Genomic DNA, 26,625 nt, shown 5'->3' with positions numbered 1-26,625 from the left:
AAAGAAGTCAACACTTTAACATCTACCTACATACAGCAATACTGATTATTATTTGTACAAAACATAACGTTCATCTTATCTAAGTCACAAAAGCGTTTAGAATAATCTCCGAACGTGTTATCATCCCAGACAGAGTGGTTATCCCACAAATAATCCTTATATTGTAGCAATTATTACTTTGATTTGCCTTTTCTCGACTGTGCTTCAAGTGTCAAACCGTTTATTTGTAAAATGCTCGCCTCGTTGTATGTAATGCGCTACAAAGACGTGCATCATGCAGTTTTTTTTCTAATACCTTAGGGCCAATTAATTTGGTTCACAATAAATTTGGTTACCATAATTTTGGTTACCATAATTTTAGTCACAAATTTCGCAAATTTTTAATCTACAACAGTTTTAGTCACATTTTTCAACTTTTCGAGACCATTTTCCATTCCATTTACCTTAAGAACGACAAATTTAGTCTACCCCGTCTGAGCATTACAGATTAAGCTGCAATGCATTACTCAGGAGTTTCAATAACATCAGATCCAGAGTTTGTGAATCTGTATCACTAAGTTCTTCAGTACACTGTTCAGGTCCTTTTCACCCTTTTTCGACTTTACTATTTTTGTCGGTACTACGTAGTTTATGTCGATATGATCCTTCAGCTGTTCAACAGAGCATGCATTGGGATGGATCGATTAAAAATGTAATGTCCAAAAGGAGCTCTAAGTGCAATATGACTTTGGTACGGTTTTGTGCAGTACGAACGGTGATGTCATATATTAATTATAAACAATTTTAGCTTAATAATATTCATGTCATATTTGCTCTACTGAAATTTTGGTCTGCTTTAAAATTAGTCGACGAAAAATTTAGTCTCATGAAATTTGGTTTACAACAATTTTAGTCAAAAGTTTGCCTTAATTTATGGTAGACTAAATTTGTCGGTCTTAAGGTAGCATTGTAATACGACTACTGTATAGTTAGTTGTGATTGTTATTATTTTGTTGTTGTTATAATTATAATATCATATATTATTGTGACAGGAAAATATATTGCAGCCTTGAGTCGGATGTCAAGAAAGGGCAAAGGCATAATATAAGAACCTCATTCCGACCATTTTTAACAGGCATCTGATAAAATAAATCTCAAATAAATTATTTATAGATCTTTATGTATGCATCATTATAATATTTACAAAATGGTTTTCATCAAGAATTTATTTACATATAAAATTAGCCAAACAGTTCCTCAGCCATGAATCTTTTTGAAATAAATGGAAATTCTTTACTTTTAGCAACAGGACGAATGATTAATTTATCCAGCATACTATTTGATTAAAATTATGATCAATCAATTTTCGGGATTAATGTCGAAATTTGGGTATATTTTAAGGAATGATGAAGAATGCAATAATTTGATTGCATTGGTTTTACGATTGTTAAATCCCAAATTTACTGCTCGGCTAAGCGAATATCCTCTACTAGTACTAGAGTAGTACACTAATTTACCCTCAATACTATAATCATAAAATCACAATAATTCATGTAGAAAATTAAATTTTACTCATAACAGGTTCTCTCAAAAGGCGTAAATTTAATTTTCTACCTTAATTAAGCCAAAAATTTACATTTAACTTTTGGTTCCTACAGTATTATATATTTACAGCTAGGCAGTCACAGAAAAAAAGCTTTAACTTCCAAGAGCAGCAATAAAAAACAAAAACAAGGCGGCAAACATTAAATACAGTCCGGGGGGCTCTCATTAATAATTTAACTTCATATATATCATTAGCAAATATTATGATATATTAGCAAAAAACATGTACAAAATTAAATATACAACATCGTTATAATTCATCAATCTGAGCAGACTCATCATGAACATCTCTGAGTCACCAGCAGACCTATCATCCATGTGACGTCATCAATATCACGTGACGTCATCAATATCACGTGACGTCATCAAAATAACGCGTGGTTTTAGTCTGAGGCAGTGGTTGCGGGTGCGTGGTTTCACCTTTCGTCAGTAACCGAACTCTGGGAAGGAACTATATATCTTCGTCGCCTGTTGGAACGAATAAGATTGGAATTATGCTCATAATTATGTTAATGTTAGAAACTGATTTGACTTGTGAATGTCTTAATTCTACAAGGTGGACTTCAATAAAAGCATTGTCATAATATATCGGCAGCAAAGTAGTAAATTAAGTAGTGTAATTAAATTAAGTAGTGTAATTAAGTACTTGGTTAGAATTATAGTCAGGATGAATCTTATCTTAAATGCGATAACATCACTTAACATGCAGCAAGCCTAGAGAGAAAAAAAAAGAGTTCACAAACACATTCTCACCATTTATCAACAATACGACAAACATAAAACATTAATCAAATCTGTCTGAATTCAAGAATAAAGTAAGGGTAAAGTTTAAAAGTTGGTCAACAATTCAACAACCACATGGTGAGATTAAAGAAAACACACGCTAAGAAACATAACATTCCACAAATTCCACTACTGACTTAAATTTTTCATACCTAATGCGTCCAGATACGTGGTATGGGAGGCGGGAGCTAAAATCAAAGAAAGAACATTTTATAGCTAATCATGATAAAAGAGTTATTCCGACAAAAATAACAATAATGTCGCACTGAAATCGGACAATGTCGCACGGCACACATTCGGTATTTTCTCACATGTGAATGATAAATATTTTCTGAATTATTTATGCTAGTGACTATGGCGTGACTAGAAAAGAAATGGAATTTTGACAGTTTTTAATGGATAAAATGTGAAATGGGATGTGGTTTCATAGTTTGACAATTCTTTACGAAACCTAGAACTTGGTCTGTCTATGCTTATTTTTTGGTCTGATAGGATTCTGTCTGTCTATATGTTTGTCTGTCTGAATTCGCACCCCGGTATCTAAAATGTACGTCATTTAACTGAGTGTTGGTTGTAATTTGGTATTATAAATCGTGTTATAAATGTCAGAAACATGATTTGGGTAGGACAATTTTGTGGAAAATATTGAATATAGCAATAACCCAAGGTCAGTCCCCATCAGTTATCATAGACTTTAATACACTTATATTTTAGCTGAAGCATGAATTTCGACTCTTACAACGTTGCACATCACAAAAGTGATTGTTGATGTTGCAGTAGTTGTGAAGGTGTTAGTAGTACGTTGTTCTAAAAGTATAATTCCGAAAGGTTTTGAACTGTAATTCCATCAATTTAAAAATGTGTTATGTGTTTTCTAGGGTACTGGACAACCGATTTGAATTAATAAAGTTTGATTATTGATCAAATTAAAGCTTGATAATTGTTTATCGCACGTAAAAATTAACATGCTCGCCAAGCTGTTGTGAGCAAACAAAATTCCCGGGGTTTTCTAAAAAAATTGCCTTGTGTTGTTCTACAAGTAAACCTATTTCATCGCAAATTGATGAAATGCATTAATCAATTAATTATCGCAGTTTTATCGAGTTATGTCAAATTAAATTGTTAAAAACGCCTCTCGTGCATGAAATAGAACGAAAGTGCGCGCGCATTTGATCACTTCAAACACTACACTCACTGCTTACAGTAAAGCATTTCTCAGCAGAAATCGATGACGCGCGGTCCGTAAAATTTTCCGCAATTTAATTGAGCCCTGTGGGTGGACTCCGTTTAATACTCAAGTATAATAATTAGTCGTTACATTTGTATTTTAAACAATATGAGAGCAAAACAATTGACACAGCATCAGCAATGAGCAAGCTTTTTCTGTGGCGAAGATTTTTTGACGAATATCTGTTTACTTAAAATGGGTTGTTAATTCATTAACACAATAGTTACACACTTCAATCTTAAAAGAATGACTGGCTTGCTTTAACCACCAGGAAATGATGAATATGCGTCTGGATTAGTTAAACAAATAGGTACTCACACTTCTATTTTAATTTAAAGATAGCTTTTAAGGTAATTAAGAGTAATGCGGGGTATTGACGAAGTTGTGAATGAATAAAATGCCTCATTTATTCGCGGATTTTAATGCTTGGTTAGGTATGTGGTCAGGAGATAAAGTTAACGTTTACCAGCTGCTTTCTGGCGAAAATGGCTTGTTCGTCTATTTAAACGCTTACAGTGGCCTTTTAATATCCAACTGTCTTTTATTTGGACATATAGCAATAGGAAAACGCAATTATCTTGGGCATATCTTAATGTTTCCTAAAACTCTGAGCCTAATCACTACATATAGTATATATGGACCATGTAGACAATATTCTGAAGACCCTCAAAAGTGGCGATGAAGTGGATGTTATATACCTGGATTACGCCAAAGCGTTTGACAAAGTAGATCACAACATTCTTCTAGCTAAAGCCAAACGCTACGGCATCTCGGGCAAAACTCTACAGTGGCTTGCTGAGTTCTTAAAGAATCGCCGGCAGACAGTGGTCGTCGAAGGAGAAAAGTCGTCCTTCCAGATTGTGATAAGTGGTGTCCCACAGGGAACTGTGTTAGGTCCAATCTTGTTTATTCTGTATATAGATGACCAACTGGACACGTTATTAACTGCTCTTGGAAAGGTCTTTGCTGATGACACGAAGCTTATAAGCAAGATTACTGATTTAGTAGCAAGGTGTTTGCTTGAAGAAGATCTGTTTAATGTCATCAAATGGGCCCTGCAAAATAACATGCAGCTAAACGAAACCAAATTTGAAGTTATCAACTACAACCTGAATAAATCCCTGCTATTGAGAGAACTCCCCTTCTCCAACGAAGACTACAGCTACAGCTCAACAAACGGGGAAATTATCGAACCAACGCAAACAGTCAGAGACCTTGGAGTACTCCTCTCAAATGACTTCTCATGGACGCCCCATATCCATCAGATGCTGAAAACTGCTAAGAAAATGGCATCGTGGGTCTTCAGTGTCTTCAGTGACAGATCACCTTTCCTGATGCTCACCCTTTTCAAAACAATGGTAAGAGCAGGCTAGAATACTGTTGCCCGGTCTGGAACCCCAACAAAATCACCGATATAGAAGCAATTGAAAATGTTCAGAGGAACTACACTCGCCGTATCTTAGGTTGTCAGCAATTGGACTATTGGGACCGTCTTAAGAAGCTGGACCTGCTCTCCCTGCAGAGGCGGAATGGAGGACGTACTAGTTACTGTTGTCCAGAAGCAATCCCTGCCAAACCAACCTAAAGTACCTAAAGTAAGTATCGTTATATCATATTCATGTATCATATTTATGTATCATATTCATTATTCATGTATCATATTATATTGACTATATTGGGGGTCTGGACTCTACGGCGTAAGACTCTACGGCGTGAGACCCTACGGCGGGTTAGGGTTAAGGTTAGGGTTAGGGTTAGGGTTAGGGTTAGGGTTAGGGTTAGGGTTAGGGTTAGGGTTAGGGTTAGGGTTAGGGTTAGGGTTAGGGTTAGGGTTAGGGTTAGGGTTAGGGTTAGGGTTAGGGTTAGGGTTAGGGTTAGGGTTAGGGTTAGGGTTAGGGTTAGGGTCTTACAACGCAGAGTCTTACGGCGTAGAGTCCCGGATCCGCCCTAAATACAACTTTCTTATCCATGGTATACAACTAAAACGTCTGCCTTTTTAACGTATTGTACATTACTCTTGGGAGTAGGGCGAGCCAAATACATATTCCCGGATGTTAAAGTTGAGAAAACCTTTTTATTCATTTGACTTTAATAGAAATGTACTACAAAGAAGTCTATATGTTTAATATACGTCAAATAAATGCCAACCTGGATAGGGTCCCTTCGTTACGCCACTGCTTTAACAGCAGGTTTACTTTAAACTATAAAACCTGAGTATGGTTGCCAAGGTTATCCTGCAATGGGCCACATACGTAACAACATCTCACTTCTTCACATATTTAAAAATATTTAGCTACTTATTTATTTTTAAACGTTGCGTTGAATACTTTACATATTTCTCAAGATATTACGTTTTTAAATTTGTTATACGAATTGTAAGTAGACAGTATCAGATATTGATGACGTCACGTGATATTGATGACGTCACAGTGATCACATTTTAAAAAGCACTATGACTTAAATAATTGGCGTGTCTGCTTAATTGTACACCGTCATTATTATACGATATACCTAACGAATACCTTCTAGTCGAGCCTGTAAACTTTCATAACCTTCCTAAATATTACATAATGATAAACAAGGCATATTATGATATCATATAAGCGATTATAATGAAACTGTAATCGTTATATTTATCGCCTGTTTACTTTACCACATGATTTTAACTTTTGGCAAGGTTTATGTTGTTTAATTGTATTCCGTAACGTATTATTTCATCACACAAAAATCATGTATCATCGCTTATCTGGTCAGATTACTAACCAAAAAACCACTGTAATTGAACGATTAGTATGGTTGGAATGTTTTGGTTCGACGATAAGACTCTTAAACTCTTAAAACTATTTAACTTCTATTGTTTCACATATTTCACATATTTCACATAATTGAGGAGCTGGAAAACATCGTGTGCCAATGTCTCCGTGCGACTTTATTTTCGGCACTCAATTCATTTTCTTTTCATTTATCTTGGTGAATTGTACGCATTTTTTAGCACTTTCATGCGATTAATATGGGCAACACAATCCACTTTAAATTCTACCATGAAATTTTCGTCACCACAATATATTCATAAAACTTGCCAAAAAATATTGATCCTACAGCGGTGGAATTATCCGGAGGTTGACCCTTTGTAGTGTACACAATTATCAGACTACTTTAAAACAAATCCCCCTCCAGGACTACTACTACTTTAATACATGACGTTTCCGCGTGCTACCTTACTTATATAACACAATATAATCTTCTTACACTGAGAAGAAGAGATTACATATAATTTATATAAAGAAGAGGAGATTACATATAATTTATATAAAGAAGAGGAGATTGTAAGCTAATTAGCTACTCTCGATCTCCGTCTACTGCGCAATTAAAATGGTGGAAAGTAGGTATTGGTCCCTAGAACGTGAAACTAACGTGAGCCCACTTTAAGAAGGCTAATTATACAACATGAAACACATTGTCTGCACTTTATTACTTTCATGATGTAAATTTCCTTTAATAATGATTCTTTGGAGTAAATTTTAGTTAATTTTAGCTTGGATCACATACGTCAAGAAGACCTCACTTCTTCTCTATTTTAAAGATGCATCTGCTAAACTTTATAATCCTACGAAATATGCATGTCAGAAAGTTTACAGGAATGCAAGCAGACTTTTTCGGTTTAAAACGCGCCATGATGTATATAATTGGAAGGCTTTTGGTCTATTAAACTTTACTTATATGAAATACAATGAAGACCTAGACTGTGCTTTATCGCTATCTCACAAAACGAATTAGTACATAAAAATGTTGGACTCCTCATAGTTAGTAATCCTTTATTCCCCTGATTCCTGAATATAAATCTAAATATTGAAATAGATCCAGCTAACCAATCAGTAGCCAATCAGTAGCCAATCAGTAACCAATCAGTAACCAATCAGTAACCGATCAGTAACCGATCAGTAACGTGTGCTTTCAGTACCTATTAAACACAGCACACTTTATGACCCGTCTTACTGTCTTAGTTTCAACTGGAGTTGATAAGTTGATAAGTTGATAATGTCAGGGTAAGTAAAGCGATCCAGGGATATGCTCCATATCCCATGTTAGGATGTTTTATAAAGTTATAACTAAAAATACTTCAATCAGTCTCTGTCTTATCACTAATGCAAAGTTAACACATAATAATAACCTTAAGACAATATAATTTTTCATGGCGATTAAACAACTTTAGAGACACACTACTACTACAACTAGTAGACACTAATATGTACAGTAAAACCACCCCCGTCATGTGTTTTGCAAACGTTTAGCCACACCAATTAGCTACATCGCATCCAATCCTTGAATTTGAAGGATGCTGCGTGCAATACCAGATAATTGAGAATAAGCATGTTATAACCAATGTTTTATAATATACTTGTTCTAAAAATAAATGCGTTACATGAACTGTTTAGCGAATATACAACTATTTTGTGATTAATGCGGGGAAGCCAAGTGTCAAACAGTATTTTCAAGGTTGCCATGGTTACCAGGTTACCAGGTTACCAGGTTACCAGGGTTACCAGGTTACCAGGTTACCAGGTTACCAGGGTTACCAGGTTACCAAGGGTACCAAGGTTACCAAGGTTACCAAGGTTGCCAAGGTTACCAAGGTTGCCAAGGTTGCCATGGTTACCAGTTCACCGGGTTAACAGGGTTATCAAGGTTACCAAGGTGACCAAGGTTACCAAGGTGACCAAGGTTACCATGGTTACCAGCGTTACCAAAGTTACCGAGGTTACAAGGTATATATTATGAATGAATTAACCTTTCAGGAGAACAGAGGGTTGATGTTTTGATTTTCAAGTTGGTAATTGTGTTACTGAAATAAGTTAGCTGATCATAAAGGATTTTGACAAGAATTTTCAGCTATCATGAGATGAAATAAATGCTGCAAAGTGATATGAGGGGGCGTGGTGGCAATGATCCTGGGCGGAGCGGCGCATGCATTACGCACTTTACATCTAGCAATATGAACAAAATGCCACAACGATGACCAACTCACTCACTCGCTACTCTCGCTCGCGGATCCCCTCGTTCGCTTACCTAGCCGTTACGCATATCCTTGCCGCTCTTCCGGGTGGAGGCTGAGGGTATAAGTGTATCACGGGATTGTCACACGACGAGTTGTTAGATTCAGTGCTTACAAGTGCCCGGTGGGGGGCGAGCTTCGGAGCGAAGTCACCACCCGCACCAGATCTGTGCAGGGCGGAGGATGTGCCGTTTGAAGTGCCGGCACCCTCAAACAATATAGTCCTTCTTTGCTCGGCATGCTCACTGCTTTTCTTCCGTTCTTTGCTTTTCCTTCTCTTCCGAGAGGAACTGTCGCTCTTCTTGTCCCCGGAAGAATTACTGCGAGATTTTTCATCCGAGACGACCCTAGAGTCTCGTCTCTTGTCCTTCATGTCACAAATGGCTACTTTAAGGGAATCAATCTCGTTCATAAGCTTATCAAGATCGACATTAGATTGTTTGCGGAGGTCGGTATGATCGACCCCAGTAGCAGCGTGCTGTGCCACCCCAGTAGCAGCGTGCTGTGCCACTTGGTGACCGTGCTTTGGATATTTACCGTGGTTAGCGACGCCCGCTTCCTCCAGTTCGATGTTCTGAAGGTTCAGGACGTGGTCGCCCGATTGTTCTGAATCCATGTCTGGTTCGTTGATGAATTTTGTGCAGCTGGCGTCTGCCTTGTCGATGTGCTCAGCGTCAGAAGGCTTGTATATTGAGGCTTGAGAATTTTTATAATTTGAATGTTTGCCGTTTTGGTCGGTTCGTCTTGCTTGTTTGTTCCGAACTTTAGAGTCAGGATGCATGGGCGGGCGGTGAGCGTCGCCCGCATCCCGCTCACGTCTGTCCTTTCTCTTGTTCTCCTTCCCATCCGATTCCCCGTCCTTTTCTCCACTGCCCAGCTCCCTGAAAATAATTAGTGGTATTAAAAATATCTCAGAAATGAAACACTCCAGAACCAGCCACGAACATCATATTATTGTACAGCAAGAATAATGAACATCTTAATTTGGCCGAAACCAGGAATATTTTAAGCAGATCTGTTCTACATCCCTCTACGTGTAATGTCTGGTCTGGGAACATTTAGGGAGACCATATCAGCAGCCACTTACAAATCAGGTACAAGAATGTTAGGAATATATGAGGAATGCAGACAATGGGTTACTATCGGTAACTATGGGTTACGTGGAGGTTTATCTGCAGTTTTGCCTAGTTTAACCACACTTTATACATATTTCCCTTTAGTATGAAGCTCTGTTATCATCGTGCTACCATTTCCTAACATAATATGGTAACAAATGCAAAAAGCGACTCAAGTTTTGGAGTCTACGGTATTTGCATTATCGTCTCTAAGCTTCCGTCTATAAGTTTTTAAAAGACGGTAGGTAATTGGTTCAAGACACAAATATTTCATTACAGAAAAACTTCGAACTAACTGGTTCGATTAAACCATGAACAGATCAGAATGTTGTCTAAATAAAATGATCATGCTGATGATCACTAGAGTTATGTGAGCTGATCTGTTCCTAATTCCATAGTTTGATAGTTGGTGGTTAGGAGTTCAGATCCTTTTTCAGTAATTTATCGGGAGATCAAGATACAATTGCTGGCACATGGCAACTCTGTTTAATATTCTGTTAAATCTTGTTCCACCATTATAAACCTCAGGAATGTATAATAAACCCCAGGAATGTATAATAAACCCCAGGAATGTATAATAAACCCCAGGAATGTATAATAAACCAGGACTTGGCGTAACAAAGCGCACAATTATATTAGTAAATATTGACTGATACACTGATACACACAGGAAGTATTTAGTACACAGCTATATTATAATGCTAGCTGCCCGACCAGGTAGTTTCTAGGTAGTCCTTATATGGGCATCACGTGGCAGCCCACGTGATGCCCATATAAGGACATATATCACGTGACCATGTGGTTAATTAGCTGCTAGATTCATCACTAGAGTAATCTGTTAAAACAAATAACAGCCGAGCTCTTTTCAGGCCGGAAATACCGCACATCCAAATCTAAAAATATGCGAAAAATGCATTTGATGGAATGAAAAGTGTGTGATGTGTGACGGCAGACATGTGATTTAAAGCAGTCACAGTCAGTACAGCTTGGCTTACATGAAATAATTTTACACTCTATAACAAAAATATAATTTTACACTCTATCACAAAAAGCAACACCACTTCGTGACAATAACAAACGGTTTGCTACACAGAAAGTGTCACGTGACTATACTGCCCCCTGAAAACAAACAATTGTTTTCAGAGTTCTGTGGAAGGTAAATAATTTAGTGGGTACAGCGGAGGACAAAGACAGATTCAGCAGTGATTATACCAAACTAGGGGGAGGGGGGCTCTATACGAGGGTGGAAAAGGTGGAAAAAGTGCAATATTTGGGAGCGGGGGCTAGATTGACAACAGTAGCATTAGAGAACAGAGAATCAGTGAGGAGCACGGATACATTTCACATCACATTACGTGACTAACACCTGACTAACACCTGACTAACACCTGACTAACACCTGACTAACACCTGACTAATACGTGCTATTTTCTAAACCTCACTAATTGTCTTTTTTATTGAGAACTGCAACCTCGGAACACATGTCCGTTTGTTTGTTCTTCAGTTTGTCTGTTTGTTTGTTCGTTAGTTTGTCAGTGTTGTTTGGCTTTGTGCCAGAGTCTGTTGAAGGTACCTGAACTCGAACAGGATTGATACAGGATCAATAATATTATCATCCAATTATCAACTTTTATCCATTTTACACATTTAAAAACTAAAATGTGGACATTGAGGGGACACTTTAGTTCACCTGTAGTGTAGGTGAAATGTCTTGCATGGGCGAGATATCTTCTAAAGTTCTATCTTTTCTCTTCCTCCTCTCCTTCTCCTTTCTCTTCATCTTCTCAACTTTCTTCTTTTTTTGTTCCAAAGCTTCTTCCTCCTTTTTCTTCCTTCTCTCCTTTTCTCTATCCCTGTCTTTTTCACGTACTTTTGGTTTCTCCACAATAACAACTTCTTTTGACCTCTCTTTAGTTTTCACCTTTGGTTTATGATCTTCTATACTCCCTTCTTTAGCTTTGGCAACTTTTTCCTTATTTCTTGGCTTTACTTGCTCGACTTGCCTAATTGGTGCCTCTACTTTCTGCTCCCTAATTGGTGCCTCTACTTTCTGCTCCATAATTGGTGCCTCTACTTTCTGCTCCCTAATTGGTGCCTCTACTTTCTGCTCCATAATTGGTGCCTCTACTTTCTGCTCCCTAATTGGTGCCTCTACTTTCTGCTCCCTAATTGGTGCCTCTACTTTATCCTCTGCTGCTCTGGTTGGTTCGAATAAATCTAAAACGATCGGTTCCCTCCTATTTTTATCTTTAATTACAACGTTTTCTTTATTATTAAGATCTTTACTAGTTTCTTTTGTTATTTTCTTTCCTGCACCTGTAACTTTTCCTTTCCCTTTTGACCGGTGCCTATCTCTAGATTTTCCAGCAGATCTGCTATGTCTGGCGGGTCTTGATTTGACAACCTCTACTTTGATAACACCATGTTCTACATCTTCAGCTCCACTTTGTCTGCTCGTATGTTTGTCTGTCTGTTTGTCAGTTAGTTTTTCGTAAGGTACATCAGCGGGTCCGGGGGAGCCACACCCTTCTCTGATGCTTTTAGTGTCAGTTGATTTGCGATGTTTGGAATGTTTGGAATGTGGTAGTTTCACTTTGTCACGTCTGTGTTTACCCGCGTCCTGACTAGATTACAGATTCAACACACTCTTAACAGACTGACTAAAGATACTGGCTAATAACTGGCTAATTAGCTAATTGAGCAACAAACTAATACGATAACATCAAAATGATTGACCTTAACCAAAACGTAACTACATAGTTAAATTTACCACAAAATAAGTTGTATTACCATCCACTGACTTAGTGGGGGACCGGTTAGAAATGAAGGTGAGACTATGATCTATATTTATGAAGGAGTACAATAAAATGTTACAAAGACATACACAGGAGAGCCGGTGAAGGGGGAGTTACATTTCTCCTTAACATTATCAGGCACCAAGTTGGGAGTAGTGGTCGTGGTGGTGGTGAGACTTCCGTCCCCGCAACCTGAGGGAGGAGTGAGGTTAGGTTAATTAGGTTAATTAGGTTCAAGAGGTTAATTAGGTTAATTAGGTTAATTAGGTTAATTAGGTTAATTAGGTTAATTAGGTTAATCTTGTTGAGGTTAATAAGGTTGAGGTTAATTAGGTTGAGATTAATTAGGTTAATTAGTTTAATAAGGTTAATTAGGTTGAGGTTAATTAGGTTGAGATTAATTAGGGATTAATTTTTCCAGGAGGTTAAATTTACGATAACATAGTCCACACTCGGCTCCATAATAAGTACTTGTTTTAATTCTAAATTAAAAGCTCGAATAGTTATAAATTTAGAATCTATAGCTGTATCTACTAAATGAAGTTGAAATGCTGTCTACGTGGACATGTTAAAGATATAAATACCAAAGGACGGGGGGCCGGGGGGGGGTAAATATTATTTATCTAGTTTTAACATATTATATGTGATAAAGCTACTGAAGACAAACAAGTAGGGGAAAACTGTAGGGGAAAAAATGTTAAAACCTTGTATTTCAAGAACAATGGAGTAGCCAGTCTTTTTTAAAGTTGAGGTTTACCTTTTTTAAGTTTAAGTTTTGCTATTTACTACTATACAGGTATACCTCAAACTTTGGCGCACAATATCTCAGGAACGGAATGTCAGATTTTGACGCGTTTTTTCCTTCTTGTTCGTCTCTCAAATACGTTAAAAATAGAAAAATGATATTTTTAACCCCCTTTGAAGCTTTGACCTAAATATTAGAATTCTTGGAAAACCTTAACCATTTTACTATATTATGTTACCATTTAAACGTTTAACAATTATCCCATATAAGGCAATATATCACGACAACCAGACAAGTAGGCTGATGCTGTTCGAGAGGCTGCAATGTGTCAAAAACTATGTTGTTCGAGAGGCTGCAATGTGTCAAAAAATATGTTGTTCGAGAGGCTGCAATGTGTCAAAAACTATGTTGTTCGAGAGGCTGCAATGTGTCAAAAACTATGTTGTTCGAGACTCAAAAACAAGTCTACACAGGTTAAAATTTTACTGAAACTTTTGCAACCAGAACTCCGGATCAGATTAACTCGAAAGAAGTGAAAATTTTTCTGGGGATAAGATGATGTGACTATGTGAGATTATGCAGAACGTCACAGTTACGTCATAGTTACGTCATAGTTACGTCATAGTTCATACTAACTCTACTAATATAATGTACAGCTGGTTATGTTCTAATTTGGTCCGGGATTAGTCGGAGTTTAGGCAATAGATTGCGGGGTTACCGACTAGGAAATACCTCAGTAATATTTACTGTCTATTATTGGTTAAACCTAACAGACAACTAGTCTATGGAATGGCTTATCGATCCATCCTAATTCCGGAACTTAAACACACTAACCCTCAGTAGACAGATCCGGAATTAGAATGGATATATAACTTGGCAATCCATAGCTGTCCGTTAGGTTTAACCAAAGAAACTTGTTGATAAAAATGAACATTCTAATTGCAGATCAAATGAAATAAGTGAAAAGTTAACAGGATGCGATGGAATAATGAATTAGAAGTAGTCTATTTCAGGGTTTGTTACATTTGAACTTTAGATTTTGAAACTTCATTGACTCTGTACTGGTCCTTACAACTGATAATTTTTAGACTTCTAGACTTATCAATTATGATAAGTGAAATAAGGTTTACAGGAAATAATATATATATATAATATAATAATAACATAATGGAACGTAAGCAGCTCATTTATTGGTTCTTCATTCCATTACAAATTTACAAATTTTGCCTTCGAGCTTCCAACTCGCGCAGAGTCTTTTGCACACATTTTGCACCAGTTTTATCTCCATCTTCCCTTTATGTCGCACACAAGGGTCAGAATAACGCATATTTTAACACGTGACACTCCCTGTGTCACGTGACACTCCCTGTGTCACGTGACACTCACTCTCACCAGAAACACAATCTAACCTCGCTCGCTGAGGTCCATTTCTAAAGTGAGTACTCCACAAAAGTGACAGCAATAACAGTATAGTGGGGGCTTAAGTACACGATATCTATCCCAATACAAGATGGCATTCTGTGACAGTTACACATTGTAGTAAGCAAGGTCCCGCATGTTAAAGTCACGTGATATTGGAGTGAGATGAATCATGGAATATATCTGCTTACCAATATTTAGTCAATATTGTTGTGTATTGTATTGTATTAAAGTTAAACTTATTGGACTTGGTGACGTCATGATTGTTCTAGTTTAATGTCCACTATATAATGTGTCGATTTTGTGACAGTGTGACATGTGACATGTGTTATATTGGTCACATGTGTTATATTGGTCACATGTGTTATATTGGCTAAGTGACAGGTTTATTGATATGGTGATCTTGTTTGCAGTCATTAGATGATAGTGCTGGGAGCAATATTGGTTCAGGGCAATCCAATTAAATTATATAGATCTCTGAGTTGACTGCTTGGAACCACATTCCACGTATTATTGTGTTAAAACACTTAAAAAGTAACAATCTAATAACTTATTAATGTAGGAAAGTCGCAATCTAATAACTTAATAATGTAGGAAAGTTATAATCTAATTTTAGGGAAGTACGTCTAGGGTATATCGAAATTTAAAAAGTGTAGCTGAAAGTTGAATACAGAAGCTAAAGCTGAAGTAGGATTACAAGCAATGTTTAACAATGTAATAAGTTTTGAATAAGTTAAAGAATTTACCTTTCTCCCAATCGTATGGGTCACTTTCTCGTACGTGTTTCCGTTTTATCGGCGCTTTACACCACTGTTCGATTTGCTGAAAATAATTGCCGTTTAGTTTAGAAAATAATCTTTTTAAGTTTGTAGACGATGTGGATTTACATAGTAGGGAAACTATTCCATAATCGCGTACCTGACATGCTAAGTGCACGTGCCCGGAATTTTGGTTTACCATATTAAAACTAAAAGTATTTATTGGATACTGAAAATCTTGTTCATACTTATCTTCTGTGGCGGTTTATTAATTATAGACCAGACTTAAGGGACGTATTTTCAAACCTTTCCGCTTTCCAGTCCAACAATGGACTAGACCAGGTTTAGTAGAAGAAGATATAACCGCTTATAAATCGAAAAAATCCTTCCTTGTTTTCAAAGTCTCTTTCAACTTCATTCTTATTTACAAGCTTTTGGAAACGTCGCAAAGGGGACCAAAAGCGACGGGATGTTCCCGGAGAGACCTAATTATTGTGTTTCAGGGATTATTCAGTGTGTGATCATATTGTGTGTGATCACTTAGCTTAGACGAGCATGTCGAGTAATTAAACAAGTAATAAATGATATAAAGTAAGTCTGGAAGAACGTCAGACCAACGATGCTAAGGTTGCGTCCCTGAAAAGACATATCTTATCCACTGAATTTAAGGAACTACAGTGCCGGTTAAATCTTTCTGAAAATCTTTCTGAAAAGTTTTAAACACGTTCTTGGAATGTTCTTCAGTTTCAGCATATCACGACCAGAAACTTTACAAAACATTCAGCCACAATTCACCAGTCACCACTTCCCAAAAGACATTTACCTGCAGATTATACTTTATTGTATAACTGAGATTTCATAAACCGTAAGATTCCGTATTCGCAATGCCAAAGCTTATGAGACAGGAAAGTAAATGTAAATTCTAGATCGTGCTAGATAACCTAGATAACCTAGATTTGTCATGGCACCCACAAAAATAAAGCAAAGTCTACATTTAATAGCAAAATCATGAGTCCTGACGAATCAAGCCCTACACTGGATACAGCAGCTCATTGGCCATCCACCGTGCACGTACACTGTTATCCACCGGTTGTTATTCACCGGTTGTTATTCACCAGAACTGTAAATATTTTTTTATTCGTGAAAGATTGCAGCTTTATCATTTCTTCTAGAACCTACTCCAATTCTCCAAGAGTTAATTGACTTTCCTCAGCCTTTTTGGCATGTGCGTGGTGATATATACAGTAAATATTTCCCAGTCACAGCGACGCTCATCCATAGTAATTAGTAAAAGAGTAAAGTGCGGAATTCATATTTAGTTCTCCTCTCTTTGTGGCTTGTGCCCTTTCTCTCTCACTTTACTCTTCACAAAACAACAAAGCCCACGTACAAAAGGTATCTACTTTATAAAGATGTTTTGTTAAACAGACTGTCGAGTTTTTTCAAAGGGCTTATGTATACGCTTTTGTGGCTGTACATTCTTGAATTCTTTAAGTTTCGTGAAGAAATATAATTTTATCGCACAAGTAAGAGAAATACCACACAGATTCACCGAACACCGCGCCGGATCACGACGCCAATATGTACCACGTCAGAGAGAGAAATAGTGTCCAGGCTTTGTAAATCGACCATAACAATGGTTATTAATTGGTCGAAATACATAATGAGTACTGTAATTAGGATTAATTTCCGAACATGAAAAGAAATATCGGCATTAATACCTCGTTTCCGGCACATTAATTCTCCTAATAATGTGTTTACAGTAGTATACTCCTAATAATGACTCTTTTCCCAACGGAGGAACCTCCGATCACCACTTAATGAGCACAATAACACTGTTGATAAACACTGTTTATAAATACACTACACTCTGATTTCCAAGTTTACAATAAATGAAATGTTATGAACTAGAAACGCAGGCTTGATCATCAGTTGCTGGAAGCTTCCCAATTATATGGTAATTACTAATTTCAAGAAGAAAGCGTAATATAACACGATTCTTGCCTTGGACATTTGCCATTTCTGTGAACATTCAAAATATTCTTTAGGTCGAGACTATTAACTATATTGTTGTTTGAAGTGTTCTGCTCAGAGATCTGAAGCACTTTTAGTCTCAAAACCCAAAGTTTCGATCCGAATTTCATACATCCAAAAGAACTTGACATCAGGTACTATATACGTAATACTTTAAATTAGAAGAGTTTTACTCCAAAAGTCCAAAATATAAAATGTAAATTTTAACGGTTAGGTACATTCTGTATTATTTCGATTGTTACATAGTTTTAAATGGATCACGGGAGGATTGCGTCACAGACCGTTTTACCTACGTCAAAGCCATTTGAAATTCGCTATGCTCTAACTCTAATATAAGCTATCTTTAAATGTATTGATTAGGCTAAACATGGTTATTGGCTAAACCAGATATTATCGTATGGAACATGAAAGATAAACGAATTTATTCGTTTAAGTATTATATATTATTATTTATTAAGATATATATAATGTTTAATTATTATGGTCACATAGGTCACGTAGGTAGGTATTATAAGCTTAACTTGATGATCATACTGAAGTTTTTTTCAGAACTTCTGTGTTATAATTCTAGTTGGAGTCTGTTAGTGTTAGGAACTTGGGTACAATCTCATCAAAAGTTGGGTAACGAGCCTTTCTAATCACCGTCTCAAATTAAATTCCACAAAAATCAGGTTAATCCCCCATTTTATATAAACTTGTAACAGTATCCAAAATAACCTTATAGTTGTAATATAAACTTATAACAATATCCAAAATAATAACCTTATAATATCTCGTATCTCTTATCTCTTATTACCTTATAGTTGGGCAGCTGGTAGTAGTCTAAAGTCTTGACGTAATCCAAGATCAGCTTGAATTCTGGAGGAAGTTTCTTTATCAATCCGTACATGTCACAGTTAATTTTCATGTCGCCGACATGCTCCTGGAAGATTTAACAATGAATACATCTGTATACAGGTGGAGAGAGTAACCATTTAGTTTAACGGACACGGTGTGGTTAACAAATCCGACCCAGAACCACTGTCACCTTTTAAAACAAATATAAGTTAACCCTAGCGGTATCCACATTTATTAGAGGCATTGTTAAACCATAAATTACACAACTAAGATAAGACTTGAAGGCTTGGCTCACAAGTCATTTTTCTGAAGAAAATTTGTTTTCTTAAGAAACTAACTGTATCTGTGCTAACTGACTCACAAAATCTTCACTAATCAACTCATTACCTAATTACATATCAACTAATTATATTATCAACTAATTACATAATCAACTAATTACCTTCTCCTTGATTTTCCTCCACGGTAAATTACCAGTAAGGAATTCTATCATCATGTAGATCAGGGACCACAGATCGTCGTGTCTACCCAGTTCCTGAGCAATTACTTCATTAATTGCTAATTATAAAACAATTTAATTATTATTAGAATATTAATCATTCTGATTATCTTAAAAACAAAACAACTTACTGAATCTTTTGTTACTAAAACTATTCCTTTTCTACATAGTTTTTCAGGAGTTATATCCACAAGGTAGTTTCAGACTTCTTAAGAAAGCAAAGACTACTAACACAGACTACTGAGACTACTTACAGACTGTTTACATAAAGACTAGTTTACAGACTATTTTACAGACTGTTTACATAAACTCTACCTCTCCAGTGCAGACCAAGTTCTGTTGTTAACAACCCAATTTTGGAATACCTTACTCTCCAGTACAGAAATACTCTACATTTGTGGAATACCATTTAGAGTTGGACCCCGTGCATGATGTTTCCCTTAATTACCATTTGATTTCCAGAATAATTTAGTGCTCCACTCTCTCGAAACAAGCTATTTGTATTGTAATGGAACCGTTTTCCCCTCAAACATCCGGCCTACATAAATACCCTAAAATATCACGTGACCTAAGACCTATAAGAAAACTTGTCCTGCAATTTCCAGGTGTCGCCATAGCTACGAACTAAGATTAAGCCTAAAATTCCAGGTATTTAATAAACGATTAAGTGATTAAAACGCTGGAAGTATGAATGAGGTCATTTATGAATAGTGGTGGGTCTGTACAGGTGTCTGTAAGTGCCGTGTTAGACAAAAACGCAGATTGTACAGGGTTGACATTGTGTCCTGAAAAGCGTGAGAAAGGCGCAGGTAGACAGTAGACAGTAAGGCGCGGGTAGACAGTAGACAGTAAGGCGCGGGTAGACAGTAAGGCGCGGGTAGACAGTAGACAGTAAGGCGCGGGTAGACAGTAGACAGTAAGGTGCGGGTAGACAGTAGACAGTAAGGCGCGGGTAGACAGTAGACAGTAAGGCGCGGGTAGACAGTAGCTGGGAGTCACGGGAGTGGCTGGTACGATTAGTTTGGCCTATACAACATGATTTGTACATATTTTCCGGTAGAGATAGGATAGGCCGAGCGAGGGATTACAGAGGACGTCGTGAAATAGACAATAGTGCATGAGTGAAGCGAAAGAAAAGTTAAATGTGATGCGGTAAAGTGCGGTAACGTGCGGTAACGTGCGTTAACGTGCGTTAACGTGCGGTAACGTGCGGTAACGTGCGTTAACGTGCGGTAACGTGCGGTAACGTGCGGCAAAGGCCAGGCTGACAGTCAGGTCGTATTAAGGAGTATCGTCTAGCCATTACACGGCACATCTTCCAGTCTTTTAATCACTTACTTCCAGCCATGATAGCGACCGTCATCAAATGGAAATTAAACACAATTCATAGGTTGTTTTAATCTTAATTGGGCATACAAAGCATGTCTGACGTCTATTAAACCATTTATATAAGCTAAATTATAATATGATAAGTTATATAATGATATAATTCATTAAATATAAGATATAATGCGAGATATACATCTATCAACTGGCTGGATAGAATACTAGAATAGAGAATTACTTCAGCTGATTGGAGAAACTGGGAATTTCCTCCAAATGTCTCGTACATTGTATAATGATTCCAGGGATAACACTTTCATCAGGCTCAAATTATTTGTTACTAGAAACCCGCTAGTCGAAAGCTTTGTTCGAGGAAATTTTAAAAATCAGTTATGTTTTAATTTCTCTTCATCATACAGCTCTGTTATACAGTAGACATAATGGAATTTATTTAACAATGGCGACAGCGTTGTTAGTATTCGGATTCCCAAAACGATACTTTTTACCGCATCAAAAAATACCAATCACAACCAAAGTTATGAATATAAGTCATAGCGTGAGCGTAAATGTGAGCTAGTTTTGAAGTTATGTCTATGACGTAGCATACAGCATAACAACGCGCGTAGTTAAGATGTTCTTGCTCGCGCACGTGCATTTTTATCGTTGCTACGCAACAGCGCAGTAAACCTTTGCTAAAATAACGCCATTATTCTAACGATTATTTAACCTCACTTCCGACGTTAATTATAAAAAATCTAAAGCCTAAATCAAAATTCTAAGAATGCTATAGCCTATTCCTATCCTTTTTCTACAACCCTGCTAAAAATGGCGAGGTTTCAACTCCATTTGCGAGCTGGGTTTGGCTTCACCAGAGGGTCATTTTGAGGTCGATTTTCGGTGTTTTTTCTTCTATGTCCCCGTTGCCGGGGAAATTTCGTCAAGTTTAAAATATTGTATAGATATACTAGTGTTGAAAGTAAGTATAAAAACAGCGAACCTCTCCAGGATCTCATTGTGTAATTGGTCAGACGATATGAGGCGCCTAGCCCAGCTCGTATTACTCAACTCTTCTTAAAGTAGTGATCAGTCATATTATGTTTCTTGTAAGATTTGAGTTGATCACATTCCTCGGTCCTCCGCAAAGGAGGACAGAAAAATAGCAACATTCAGACAGATAAGGGATAAGCCAGACAGACAGATATAATGGAGATAAGAGATTAAGAGGTTGCAGAATATTTTTCATATTTATATCCTGATAAGAGCATTTTAACGGGAACACTACAAAGTTTGCCCCAGAATCATTTTTATTGGCTAATGTGTGAGGTAGGAAATCTTAAGAGTGGTTATGTTGAACCAAGCTATATGAATAATATCAAGTACAACTTATGACGTATGATTTAATTTATCTATAATTTATAATCGCTGTTCACACTCGTGAGACCTGATGTAATAATGGAATATTTCCGATTCGAACATTTTAAATTGTCGTGAAACAGGAAATCGGGATATAATGTCATCCGGAGGTGATGCAATAATGTAATCCTTATCAATAGTGACTAGTGCTGATGAGGATTTGCCAACAGTATAAGTAGTGACTAGTGCTGATGAGGATTTGCCAACAGTATAAGTAGTGACTAGTGCTGATGAGGATTTGCCAACAGTAGTGGCTAGTGCTGATGAGGATTTGCCAACAGTAGTGGCTAGTGCTGATGAGGATTTGCCAACAGTAGTGACTAGTGCTGATGAGGATTTGCCAACAGTAGTGACTAGTGCTGATGAGGATTTGCCAACAGTAGTGACTAGTGCTGATGAGGCTTTGCCAACAGTAGTGACTAGTGCTGATGAGGATTTGCCAACAGTAGTGACTAGTGCTGATGAGGATTTGCCAACAATAGTGACTAGTGCTGATGAGGATTTGCCAACAATAGTGACTAGTGCTGATGAGGATTTGCCAACAATAGTGACTAGTGCTGATGAGGATTTGCCAACAGTAGTGACTAGTGCTGATGAGGATTTGCCAACAGTAGTGACTAGTGCTGATGAGGCTTTGCCAACAGTAGTGACTAGTGCTGATGAGGATTTGCCAACAGTAGTGACTAGTGCTGATGAGGATTTGCCAACAGTAGAGTGGGTCTTGTATAATTTAGTGGGCTTAAATTTGAGACGTTTGTTTTCTAAATATAGAGTTCCTAAATCCAATTAATAATGATGAAATCTGAAACCGACGTGGAATTTGAGATAAAACATTAGTAAAGATCCAGCAGACAGAATGGAAGTTGGAAACCGTGGCCACATACCACAAAATAAATAATTCGTCAGATGTTTTGCAACACAGTTGATGTAATCTAAGTGCTAAGTAAGCACACTGGTTACCATGGTAACGGGAATCTTGACACTTCACACTACCATATAATGACCATAATATTATGGTAATACAACGACAGTGTACTTCTGTACAATTCACATGTTTTGACATTTTACCATTTAGCAGCCGAGTCGAGGTATTCACGGTTGGAGATGATAACACCTGCTACATAAATTTAATCAATTAACAAAATATAGCTGGTTGCTCCTACCTTAATAAATCTACAGATGTTTGAAACCGTAGCAATGTATCACCCTGTACAGTTAGTAGCCCTAACTACTATTTAATATTGAGCTTTTATCAGATCTTGAGCAACTATTGGATGATGCGAGCCAATTTAATCTATTATTATCATTATTTTATTTAGACATAATATCAATATTATTGCACTGTTCATTAAGTCTAAAATATCACACTTATGCAATAAAAGGTTTCCTCATCAAGATCCTTAAGCTGTTAGAACGCAACAAGTCACTATTGTTTCTTAATCCTCACATTTACTGACAACAATTGCACGCTCACGTATAATTTCAATTTCCGGTTCAACGCACACACATACACACAAACACTCATTTCACGCCTGGCTAACAGTGTACAATTTCATACCTAGAAAAGTATTTTGTTGTTGTCATGTGATCGTGATTGAGTTTATTTTAGAAATACTCTGTCTGATGTTATTAATTGCAGTCTGCAGATTGTTTAAAAGAACTCATTGGCAACGGAATTGTGAAATTATGACTTGAGTCTTGAACTTAAAAACTGTAGCAATGTATTGGCTGAAGACTAGAGCTGAAGAAAATATCACAAGTTCTTAACACTTGATAATATTTAGTATTAAACAGAAAATTTAATTGATGAAGGACGCGTAACAGTGACAGTGACAGTGACAGTGACAGTGACAGTGACAGTGACAGTGACAGTGACAGTGACAGTGACAGTGACAGTGACAGTGACAGTGACAGTGACAGTGACAGTGACAGTGACAGTGACAGTGACAGTGACAGTGACAGTGACAGTGACAGTGACAGTGACAGTGACAGTGACAGTGACAGTGACAGTGACAGTGACAGTGACAGTGACAGTGACAGTGACAGTGACAGTGACAGTGACAGTGACAGTGACAGTGACAGTGACAGTGACAGTGACAGTGACAGTAACAGTAACAGTAACAGTAACAGTAACAGTAACAGTAACAGTAACAGTAACAGTAACAGTAACAGTAACAGTAACAGTAACAGTAACAGTAACAGTAACAGTAACAGTAACAGTAACAGTAACAGTAACAGTAACAGTAACAGTAACAGTAACAGTAACAGTAACAGTAACAGTAACAGTAACAGTAACAGTAACAGTAACAGTAACAGTAACAGTAACAGTAACAGTAACAGTAACAGTAACAGTAACAGTAACAGTAACAGTAACAGTAACATACCTTGCTCTTGTGCGCGTTGAAGGACGCGTAACGCACTGTCCCTCTAAACCCAGCTACAGGACGTGGAGGTCGTAACTCCCCTGAAGCTGTCAGGAACTGCCGTGCTAACCCAAAATCCAACATGTAACACTTTCTAGTTGAGGCTCCTTGCTTCCCCATTGCGAAGTTAGACTGAAAAAGAGGGGTAATTGGTTTATGATCGAGTCGTTATATTCATTTCTTTACTTTTAGTTTTTACTTGAATATCAAGTATAATCAGAAACATTGCATCTAGTTATAGTGTACAATGTACACGGATTTACGGATATACATGTTTAATTATGTATAGTATAGTTCTTAAATACACTACTTAAATTCATAATATTAATTCAGTCTAGCATTAAGCTCTAAATTTTCCTTATATTTTCCTAAATTAGCATTTTCTAACAATATTTCAGTTAGCGGATGGACTACTGAGAGTGTATATTATTAATACATATATTATAGATTATATCATATTATATTGTGGGAGGTGATAGGTTTACAAGGTTTACAACAACAACAAAAAAAAATATGAACGTGTCCCAATCCTCATCGACCATCTTATTTTCTAAACTTTCTTTTCTTAAACTTTCTTTTCTAAACTTTCTTTTCTAAACTTTCTTTTCTAAACTTTCTTTTATTTAACTTTCTTTTCTAATATATTTTCCTAACAATAACCACGATGTGGATATTGACTAAGTTAACATAACATGCAGTTTCCGAAACAATCGCAATATTAATGAAACATGGATCCCGTCTCCGGAGTTGTATGTTGAACTTTAGTGTTTTAGCCGGTTCTACACTCTACACGTACCTCTGTAATCTACAGTCTCACAATATGGAAGTATTGAGGGCATAACATTTTCCTATCTACACAACTGTAAACATGTAACATGTTAGTGTAACATGTAACATGTGTAACTGTCTGTATCTTGATACACGTACTGCACAACACCTGTATATTGAGATAGCGTGTATAGAGCCGTCTGTATGTCAGTATGTACTACTGCAGTACGAGTATATTATACAATACTATACGTGTATCCTTCTTCTGCAACTCCAATATTTCCTCAATTTCAGGTACATTTCCCTCATCCAATAGTTTGGATGCTTGGAATTTAATTGGCCTTACTAATTTTAGCCTGTAACGCAAACTTTCTTACTTTATTAATGTACAGCAAAATGTCTGTTTATGGAAATTTGGCCACTATACTGTGTTTCACAGTATTTTGACACACATGTATTTGCCAAAACGGGGTATTTGAAAGATAACCGCATTTACCGACAGACTGATTCAGTAAAACCCGGCACAGTTACACAGATTATACAACTATTTTGTATTTAAACTATTTGGTAATATGTTCCAGTACGAGGTCTATTTTAGGCTACCGGACAACTGAACCCAATTTGGACTTTTCGATAGATCCAGAACCCTAACCCTAACCCTAAGCCTAACGAGATACCAATTAATCTGATTGGGTGCCTGTTAACTGTGTTGGAACTATTTTTTTAAAACTATCTATTTTATGATAGACTACTACTATGTCGGAACTAAGTCCGATCTACGCCAGATAACCCCCTCCATATATCCCTGTCCCACATCAGGGTTCGCAGTTCCTCTTTAGAGTTTGTCCCAATTTCCTTCAGTAACATAGACAAGTATGATGGAGATATCAGTTATGGTAGGTAAACGGTATGTTGGATTTAGGTGGGCGAACACTCAGCCATCCCAGGCATTTCCTACACTGAACTTACCGACTTACTACACTGCAGTACTAGCTGCAGTGTTTCCTGCGCTGTACTAACTAGTAGTAGTATAACTAGTAGTACTCTGGTGGAATGTGAGCCCTGGTACAGAGTTACTGTAAACAAAGTCCCAGACCTAGTTATCATTACAGTTACCCGTGACTGGCTGGCATTCCACATGCCTATACTACAAACGATGATAACATCGCTTTATAGTAGCTAACAATGTCCCATAAATAGCTTGTTAGCTAATAAAAGCCCTGAACCTACTAAAAATATCCCCCTCTGCAACCCACCCTCTATAGGCCCTCACAAGTCACGTGGTACAATAATATTAACGTCACGTGTGTCACCATGGCAACATGGGTGGCTGCAGGCAAGTCACGTGGTTGATCTTTAACGTGGGTATTGGAGGAATGTTAGGTAATGTAGGAAATGAGAGTGTGTAGTAATTGTGTACACTTTGTATTGACCACAGACAGCAGAGTAGATAGTGGTCCAGCAGGTGGAATATTACACCACATTTGTGGAGAACTGCTATCCTGCAGCCTTCCAGCTACGAGTCAGAGAGAAGAATATTACACCACATTTGTGGAGAACTTTTAGCCTGCTTCTCTGCTACAAACATATCATGGAAGGGAATATTACAGTGGTTTTATAATTAGAGAGAACTTTGAATTATTATTTGAAAGGAAATATTGCACTAGAATTTTAGGGACCTTGCTGCCTTACAAGCAAGTTATCATGGGCTCTACATACTTACATAAGCATCTAGGATTCTAAGCAGGATTCTAAGCATCTAGGATTCTAAGCAGGATTCTAATCATCTAGGATTCTAAGCAGGATTCTAAGCATCTAGGATTCTAAGCAGGATTCTAAGCATCTAGG

The 26,625-nt window shown here is 37.1% G+C and overlaps 1 protein-coding gene across 10 annotated transcripts in view; it reads right to left on the bottom strand.

The window, feature by feature from the left end:
* Window positions 1-796: 796 nt before the first annotated feature.
* Window positions 797-26,625, bottom strand: part of LOC134821899 (tau-tubulin kinase 2-like) — a 57,183-nt gene continuing 31,354 nt past the window's right edge. For 2 of the 10 annotated variants that reach the window (XM_063832714.1, XM_063832713.1), the window contains exons 6-13: window positions 23,971-24,141; window positions 18,794-18,886; window positions 18,311-18,436; window positions 15,469-15,544; window positions 12,648-12,750; window positions 8,663-9,529; window positions 2,520-2,555; window positions 835-2,052 (exon numbers count right to left, since the gene is read on the bottom strand). In XM_063832714.1, the coding sequence (XP_063688784.1) occupies window positions 2,001-2,052; window positions 2,520-2,555; window positions 8,663-9,529; window positions 12,648-12,750; window positions 15,469-15,544; window positions 18,311-18,436; window positions 18,794-18,886; window positions 23,971-24,141 (1,524 nt within the window). In that variant the 3' untranslated portion in view covers window positions 835-2,000. Of the gene's footprint in view, window positions 2,053-2,233; window positions 2,299-2,519; window positions 2,556-8,625; window positions 9,530-12,647; window positions 12,751-15,468; window positions 15,545-18,310; window positions 18,437-18,793; window positions 18,887-23,970; window positions 24,142-26,625 lie in introns of those variants that run through there. The other 8 variants (XM_063832718.1, XM_063832719.1, XM_063832720.1 and 5 more) reach the window with 8 other exon arrangements.

This window comes from Bolinopsis microptera, chromosome 10 (genome assembly GCF_026151205.1).
Source record: "Bolinopsis microptera isolate Bmic1 chromosome 10, MBARI_Bmic_1.0, whole genome shotgun sequence".
Lineage (NCBI taxonomy): Eukaryota > Metazoa > Ctenophora > Tentaculata > Lobata > Bolinopsidae > Bolinopsis > Bolinopsis microptera.
The sequence above is the reverse complement of the archived record's forward strand: the minus strand, read 5'-3'. Positions and strand labels throughout refer to the sequence as shown.